At 47.3% G+C, this 8,660-nt stretch overlaps 1 protein-coding gene across 1 annotated transcript; it reads left to right on the top strand.

The window, feature by feature from the left end:
• The first annotated feature begins 342 nt into the window (after positions 1-342).
• LOC113209336 (nose resistant to fluoxetine protein 6-like) lies at positions 343-7,874 on the top strand. Its single transcript, XM_026426782.2, has 8 exons — positions 343-2,324; positions 2,400-2,548; positions 2,653-2,830; positions 3,610-3,918; positions 5,967-6,180; positions 6,631-6,773; positions 6,853-6,959; positions 7,040-7,874. The coding sequence occupies exons 1-8, from the start codon at positions 2,193-2,195 to the stop codon at positions 7,095-7,097; spliced, it is 1,290 nt and encodes a 429-aa protein (XP_026282567.1). The 5' UTR covers positions 343-2,192; the 3' UTR covers positions 7,098-7,874.
• Positions 7,875-8,660: the final 786 nt, after the last annotated feature.

The following is an 8,660-nucleotide window of genomic DNA, read 5'->3' as shown; positions in this document are numbered from 1 at the left end:
TTAAAGGGATAAGCCGAACCCGACACCCGTCCGCCGACGCTGAGTAGTCGTAAAAGACCCCCCCCCCCCTCCTCTCCCTCCGGCCCGGGCCGAGGCCGAGCCACTAGGGCGGCCAGCCCAGGAGTGCACGACAAAATCTTGGACGACGCACGACGAGACCTCTGCTTAAATCTTCGCTTTTTGCGCTTTAGCGCACGCGAAGCCTAATAATGGGAAGCGGAAGAAGGGGATATGTACAAAATAGACCTTTTATCCAAACTTAGTAGCAACGCCCCACGCTGATAGTTTCCAGAGACAATATTTATTGTGATCAAAATTCAAAATTCTGGCCACGGTAGTTGATTATTGTGACAACTCCGCATCAACTACCGTGGCTAAGAGTTCAAATATTGATCACAGTAAAGAGGTTGTCGCTGGACTGGACAAAAATAGCCGGGTGACTGTACGAATAATCGCTTTGGACAGAACGTCTATCTGTACTTTTCAGGAAATCGAAAAAACTATTTGCACACAACATTCTAGGAATGTTTATGATGCAGATGAAATCCACTTCGATCAAGGATATTAGACTACTGGCACTTTGCACTATTTCAATACTGTATCACGTTCCTTGATGGAGATATCAGACTGAACTCTCTTCACGATTGTGACATACGGAGACAATTCAACTTAACCCTTTTTACATGTTCAGAAATTAGAGGCAAGTCATTGGAAAATGGCAAAAAGGGTTTAGTCGACTTAAATCTTTATTCAAGAGATGCAAAAGGAGGCAAAATGAGCCAAAATGAGATAAATCCTTCTTTTGAGAAAAAAACCGTTAACAATTCATGTTTAATTTGGTAACCTTTGGGGTGGGTCTAACTGACTGCACCGATAAAAAGTTATCCTGTCCAGAAAAGCGACAAATGAGAGGAATCACAAAAAAATAGTTATGGCGGAAATGGGGGTTAATTTATCACAAATCCAGACTTCACAGGTGTGTCAGCATTTCGTGGGCTAACTATATAGTGGCCATACTTAAACTGTAAGGGAGGTGGGGCAGTGTGTAACAGATTTTGGAATTTGGCTATGAAAGTCAAACTATGTAAAAATTGTGGATAAAGCGGACGGAAAAGGATAGATTGGACCTTCACCAAGCCTAAAATGTGCTCGGATGTATTACTAGGCGCATTCATGGATGATCAAGACAAACACGACGCGTCCGTGCAACAATAGCCTGTTTCGCTGCCCCGAAAGACTAGCCTATCTAGCTTCAAGCGCGTTACGATAAAACATGTATTAGAGATTTGAACAGTTAAGACAATTCATAGCCGGTAGTTGTAAAGAAAAACGTCGTCGCATCGCAGTCAGCACACATTCCTGTACGTTTCTGTGCAAGTTGCAGACGAAATGGATGGCCCGTTCTCCAGTTATGTGCCTCCGGCCACTTTCTTTGAGCTAACGAAGCGCGCTAGCTATTGCCCCCAAGGATTTTTGCTGATCTCGAACGTGACGTGACATCTTGTCACGTATTTTAAAGAGCCACAACATCACACCACAACAACACAGACCTTCGGCTTCTACTTCTACGGCAACACCAAGTCTCCAACTCGTTCTTCTGCGCAGGCGCGGGGGAAGCCAAAATCAAACCGGCGAGAGAGGCGGGCCTAGGTTGGCCTGGGTGGGCGAGCAGTAGGACCCGGACCCGCAGGTACTACCCGGGGAACCCGATAACCCGAGTACCCGGGGTTACCCGTTGTGGGTCTACCTACAGGTGGGTAAACTCGGGTTACACCGGTACGCGGGTACAAGTGAGAGCCCCAGGAGCAGATAGGATAGTAGCGATAGTCGCGCCTGGGCGAGCCTACACGGAAAAAAAGGGTTGGTCGTGGTGACCAGATGATCCTGGTTGAGAGTGAATTGGTTGTAAGCATCGAACCGCTTGGTTGTGGCAGCCGGCTGGGTTCCCTGTCGTGTTACAACTCGCTTCGTAAGGTCTGTTCGATCGCTACCATAGAATAGCGTGTTTAACTCAATACAACCCAAAAAGTCAGTTAGGCTAGTCTTTCGGGGCAGCGAAACAGATAGGCTATTGTTGTACGGACGCGTCGAACAATTGTCCTTCAGTGACACTGTTTTATCGTTTCGAGATTGCAGGGTGGACTTCCTGGGACTGGAGCAGGCACGTGCACTCGCTCGGACAGCCTGACCCTATGGTGTCCGGGATCGACCTCAGTCCGCTGGCTGGCATCAGGGTCATCAGCACCATGATCATCGTGTGCCTGCACAGAGGGTTTCGCACGATGCGCGTGGCCACCTCCAACGCTGAGTACTTAACGTCCTGGGTACGTGCTCGCCCAATGCCGTCGCCGTGCGCCTTGAAGCGTTACCAGGGTTGGTTTTACATGTCCCATCGGCAGGCACGCTCCCACTCCAGGTTTGCTTGGGTGTACAGAGGCACCCTGTGTGTGGACACCTTCTTCTTGCTGGCGGGGCTGCTCCTCGCCGCCGTCACGCGGGCCGACAGGAAGTCCTCCTTCCCAAACATCATGTTCAACAGAGCCCTGAGGTAAGCGCATGGCGTGACGCTCTGTCTCAGGATCAGAATGACGTCAGCTTCTCTATATAGCCTGACGATGCAACAAGTGCGATTTTTTGGAGGTAATGTGCCAGGCTGCTACCCGTGTACGCCATCGTGGTGCTGTTCTGCTGCACCGCTCTCCCCGACATGGGGGAAGGCCCACTGTGGGTCGAGGTGGCTCAGCCAGTGGCCGACTCTTGCAGGAAGTGGTGGTGGTCCAACCTCCTGTTCATCCAGAACTACGTCAACGGGGGGACGGACGAACCGATGGTGAGTCCTCACCTGGCGCATCTAGCGCTGAGGCGATCCAAACATGATTTATTTAAATCAAAGTGACCCCTCGGGAAAAATTATTGTCGGGCAAAAATAGTCCCTATTAAAATACAGTTTTCTGATTTTTTGGAGCACTGTAGCTCAAACGGTTCGGAAGTTATGGGCATTGAAAGTTTTAAAAGTGGTTTTCACTGAAATATCGTAAAAACGTCCCCTGTCGGAGCCAGGACGCTCGAGGAGGCGATCGGGCATGTGCCTGGACGTAAAATGATCTCAGGATCCGATTCCGGCCGCATATTCGCCCTTGTTTGTCCGTCCTAAACAGATTCGCCAGAGTTTGCACGGATGCGTCGATTCGGTCAAATTACGGGGAAGTACGCCATCTAAGCTCGCTAAAACGCATGATTTTAAAACGAATTTTTGCGTATTGGGGTATAAGGAGTTTAGAAACGCCCATTGTACGGCCAGAATCGGATTCCTGAGATCATTTTACGTCCCGGTTCAAGCCCGATCACCTTCCAAGAGGTCCTGGCTCCGGCAGGAGACGTTTTTACGATATTTCAGTGAAAACCCCTTGAAAAACTTCAAATACCCTTAACTTCTGAACCGTTTGAGCTACAGCGCTCCAAAAAAATCAGGAAAATGTATCTTATAGGAACCGATTTTAGGGCAAAAAAAATTCCCGAGGTGTCACTTTGATTTAAATAAATCATGTTTGGATCGCCTCCGCTCTGAAACTGCCACCACCCGCACTCGACTCAACTCCACTTCTGAAGTGCATGGAACACTCCTGGTCGCTGGCGGTGGACATGCACTTGTTCATCGCGGGCACGCTGCTGCTGCGCTGGCTGCCGGTCGGGATGCGCGGACTGGCAGCGCTGCTTGGGCTGGCTGTGCTCGCCACCGTGCCACTGACCGTTGGCACCCTGCTGGGCGGGTGGCCCGCGACGCCACCGTGGACGCTGCGCAACATCCAGCGCGTATGGGCGATGCCCTTCTTGTATCAGGCCTACGTACCAACGCACATGCGCGCTCCGCCCTACCTGCTCGGGCTCGCCGCTGGAAAGGCTCTGCACATGCTCAAGGTCAGCCTCCCCCCCCCCCCCCTTTCCCTACGGGCGGGTGTTATCGCCTTTCACTGATGGACTACCCCATGGAAAATGCACGTTTCATCAACGTCGGCAGGATGTAGCTGATCTACACCCACACCCAGAAGACCGTTTAGTCCATATAACCAAATTCAAAACCGACGAAATTTTAGCTCTTGGGACTAAAATTTTATTTGTGGCGACGAAATAATTTGGTCTATGACTTAATTTGATTGGTGCGACTATATTTAGTTAAAAATAGGGTTACTAAATTTTAGTCGGTTTTAGGAACTAAATTTTGGTTCTTACAACCCTGATTTAGTTGTATCAACTAAATGGTTCTCTGGGTGCAGAGAAGTACCTTTTTGGATCAAGCAAAATGTTCTTGACTTGAACCTGTACTTGAATATTGTATTTCTACCAAAACCATACTATTTGATTGAAATCTACAGTGGTATTGATGGAATGAAAATCATCTTGGATTAAGCACAGTATTCAAGTACAAAGTCCAGGGCAAGAACATTTTGATTGATCGGGATGTATAGATCGCAACAATAGATTCGATGTAGATGCAACGTGTTTAATAAGTGGTTCTCTTCTACGTGGTCGCAACTTCGCTGCTACGTGTTACTAGAAACCATGTTGCAGAGGAGGTGCATATAAAATTTGGGGTCTCTTTCTTGATCGGCCTTGAGGTGCGTAGCTTTGATTTCATATTATTCACTCCGGAGGACCTCTCCGCAAGCCGGAGGCTCCAGACCTATCTCTCGAGTTCCGGAGTTTACAAGCAGGCCCGCCCTTCTGCCAAAGGAAGAGGCCAGCTACACTTCGCTCCGCCGAAAACTCCGGTCGTCAGGGGCTGGGCCTGCTTGGCCCTGCCGGCGGCGGCGTTTGGTCGGGCCTAGGACCCGACCCATAAGTCACTTTTTGTATTTGTATAAACTTAGAGTTCCGGGCGGACCCGCGGCCCTTTAAACGAGGGGCAGTGACTTCTAGTATTCACGGTTCACGAGGGGATTAATACCTCCAGTATTCAGGCGATATTCAGTGATTATTCACTGATATTCACTGTTAGAGTGTATTCACAGTGCACGAAATTTCGGAGTTGGTGCCCCCTCGCCTTTAAACTTAACATATCGAAAAAAAGCTAATAGATAAAAGCTCATAGATTTGATTTTTTTCGGGAGGAAGGAGGTGACCGATTCCAGATATAATAGTTCACGCCATACCTCCATTCATAAAGAGTCTAAATATATTTTAGTTGTCTGTGTAAGACCAACGACACGACCTTAAAGTAGTACACAGTGACAAGATGCTGTCCCGTTTTTATCACACGAAAAGTATAAAGTACCTCACTTTGAATTACACACTGATAAACTAAGTGTTCAACTGCTCTACACTTGTAAGTGTGCAACTGCAAGTTAAATACTTGCAAGTGTTCGACTCCGTAGTCGTACACTTGCAAGTGTTCAACTTGGAAGGTGTTCACTTGCAAGTGTACAACTCCTCGGTTGCACACTTCTTAGATTGATCGGTCACTGTGTAGGAAGTGTTCAACTGAGGAGTTGCACACTTGCAAGTGTACACCTACTGAGTTGCACACTTGCAGTTGCACACTTGCAAGTATTTAGCTAGCAGTTGCACACTTACAAGTGTTGAGCAGTTGGACACTCAGTTTATCAGTGCAGTAGTTGTGCGACAAGCGGCGACAAGCACGCAGTCAGAGTGCAGTTCCAGCTCGCAGTTTTGTTACGAATACATTTCGGTATACACAATGTTATTTATAGTAGCTAAGCGTGAGGCATTTTAAACCATATTCACCGTAGGCGTTCTCCCCGTGGAATGGATTGACAAATATTGCAATCTTTGGCGAAAGAAACAAGTGTAGAGACGGGCGATGTGATTCGTGTTAAAGTACTTTTGTCTGTCACTTTAGTCTCGGTTTTTGAAGGTACGATCTTCTAAAAACTCCAAATATTTCGGATCTCCCAAATGGCCCGTTTGATTAGAATTACCTTAATTCATAACCTTGACTTCACGACCAGAACGCAGGCTTCAGGCCCGGACGAGCGGTGACGCTTCTCGCGACAGTGGCGAGCCTGGCCAGTATGGTGGCGGTCGTGTGCTTCGGCGCGTCCCTCAACGACCTCCGGGTGCCCTACTCAGCCCTTGCCAGCGGACTTTATGCCGGACTCGCCCCCTTTGCCTGGTCCGCCGCCATCGCCGTCCTAATCATCGTCACCGTGCTGGGGGAGCCGAGTGAGTACCCGACCCGCCTTTCAATGGCTGATCACTGACCTACCACTGCACCCAGAAAACAGCATTCTTGGGCTTGGTTTATTCAAGCCGATTTTCTTAATTCAACTAGCTCTATGTGCGCCAGGCGCGTCGCAGCGAAACAAACAGTGCTTCGTGAGATAGCGAAGCCTGTCACGCGAGACGTGGTCTGGCGTACGTACAGCTAGTAAGCGTTATCGTTACATCTGATATTTTTAACACACTATCGCTCAGCCACAACACTACGGGCCTGCCGCACGTACCCCTACGTGCGCGTATTTTGGCATAAATGCACAGATCTTTATCGCATAATTCGTGTTTTTTACTATTATAATGGCCACAGAATTGACCAGATTTTGCGCGCACAATTTCGCACGAATATTCGCTTAAGGTGCCCATTCCTACCCCCGACCCCAACCTCTGCCCTGGCAGGCGTGGTGCGCTCCCTGCTCTCCTGGCAGCCGCTCGTGACGCTGAGCCGCCTTACCTTCCCCGTCTACCTCGTTTCCTACCCGCTGCAGACTCTGCTCACCGCGGCGCATAGAGACGCCGTGCGCTTCACCCCGCTCGCCATGGTAAAACTATCTAATTACACTACGGCCTGTCTCTCCTTATTGAAAAATAGTTATCATAATAATCCCATGACGTTTGCAGGTACCCGATGCGATGAGTGATTGCGTCATTTCATTTGCCGTAAGTTTCTGGCTGTTCGTCGTCGTGGAAGCTCCTATCCGTTCTGTGGCAAAGAAGGCTCTATCCAGGTTAGTTTTATGTTAGTGTAACAATATAAGACCTCTTTTAAGTGACCAGATGTGTAAACTATTTGTCTTTTTGCTTGTAGATTGGGCGATTCATCTAAACCGCAAAGCAAAACAGCATTGATTAGGAAGTCAGACTAAAGCCTAGAATGAATAGCCGTTACTTGGGGTGCTAATCGTGGACTTGTAGGCCTATCGCGGTGAGGTTGTTGGTGCCCCATGAAACCAGTCCGAACCCACCACGGTGGAGGGAGAAAAGGTGGTGGCACTTGGGTCTCCTAGCAGAGGGACCCGTGGTTCCAAAATCTCGACAGGTTGGGGGATTAACTTCCAAGTCTAGCCACAAAACCTGGCCACCTGGACTGCAGCTACTCCGCACCCGCCTGTAAGATAGCCACGACTTGGCCGTAAATCCCCCAATTTTTCGAGATTTTGGAACCACGAGCAGACCCTAAGTGCCGCTACGTCCTCTCCCTCCAGTGTTGAGCCCACAAAGTCGTTTTATTTTCTGTACAACAATGTGTAATTATGTATATTTATGTACATTTATGTTTCGAGAGTACCAACTCGATCTATCTAACGGCGTTATCAGACAAAATCGAAGACCACGGCTGTTAAATACACAGTCCCCTCGACCAGGCCACGAAGCTAATCCCTCAGTTTCTCGTACACCTGAAAGTTTATGTTGAAGTACAACAGTCCATTCCGACCTATCCGGCAGTTTGGGGGACTGTCTAAGAATGGGTATAAAGACTGTTTGGACTCTCTAAGGAAACTGCTTAATTCTGCAGACAAATTTTGTCAAAGGTTGTTGGTCTCCAGGGTCTTGTGGGATTCTGATGCAAAGTCTTCTGCAAGTGAAAAATAAATATTAGAGTGCATATCAAGCAGTTGTTGCCTAATATATTGAAACATTAATACACTGTGTTTTACTCGTGTTGAATTTTATTTAAAAATGCATGCTTTAATGAAAAACACACCCTATCTTTAAATTCATACATCGCAGGCAAGGGGTTTTCGAGTTAACCTAGGGTTATGGTAGTCAGAACTGGATCCATTGTAGTAAAGACCATACTTCTTTCAAAAAGCAATTTCATGTTTCAATGTAATGGCGTTGGAAACATTTGCATCATGCACCATCACTACTATTTTACCGACATAAATGCATCCATCATCATCTTTTCCAAAAAGTAGCCACTTTTCACATTTGTACTTGATCTCATTAAGTGTGAGGGCTTTCACAACTACAGCATTTTCAGTAAAATTGCAAGACACAAGGACGTTTTTCATGTCCTCTTTACAGTCTTCGATTTTAAGAGGAAAGCTTTCAAAAAATATTGGGACTTTGGGAAATAGGGTCGAAAAGTTCAAGTACGACTGCAAAAGTAAGCTCTTTGATACCAAAGCAAAGCGAAGATTGATAAAGTTCTGACCAATATTTGATACCCGTTAAAAAACCGGTGTCTGTGTTCAAAAGCAAGGGGCCAATGGCTGATCTGACTTGTGTGTGTGGCGTTAGAATAATATGTCATACTATTCCTAAAATTGAATCATAAGTAAAAAAAAAATAAAAAGTTGTCGTAGCAACATCATACTGACTTTTCAATAGTCATACAATAAATTTTCCTTCATATTCGCGGTGCAGTCAGCTTGTCCTACCCACTTTTTGCCCTACCTGAATATTTTAATTCAACAGTCGAATAT

The sequence above is a fragment of the Frankliniella occidentalis genome, unplaced genomic scaffold (genome assembly GCF_000697945.3).
Source record: "Frankliniella occidentalis isolate FOCC.00 unplaced genomic scaffold, Focc_3.1 Scaffold27, whole genome shotgun sequence".
Classification (NCBI taxonomy): Eukaryota; Metazoa; Arthropoda; class Insecta; order Thysanoptera; family Thripidae; genus Frankliniella; species Frankliniella occidentalis.
The sequence above is the reverse complement of the archived record's forward strand: the minus strand, read 5'-3'. Positions and strand labels throughout refer to the sequence as shown.

Excerpts from the sequence above, each read along its gene's own strand:
- LOC113209336 (XM_026426782.2), top strand. The coding sequence starts at position 2,193 with ATGGTGTCCGGGATCGACCTCAGTCCGCTGGCTGGCATCAGGGTCATC. Across the intron at positions 2,549-2,652 it reads ATGTTCAACAGAGCCCTGAG|GCTGCTACCCGTGTACGCCA; the intron begins GTAAGCGCATGG and ends GTAATGTGCCAG. Across the intron at positions 3,919-5,966 it reads AGGCTCTGCACATGCTCAAG|AACGCAGGCTTCAGGCCCGG; the intron begins GTCAGCCTCCCC and ends CTTCACGACCAG.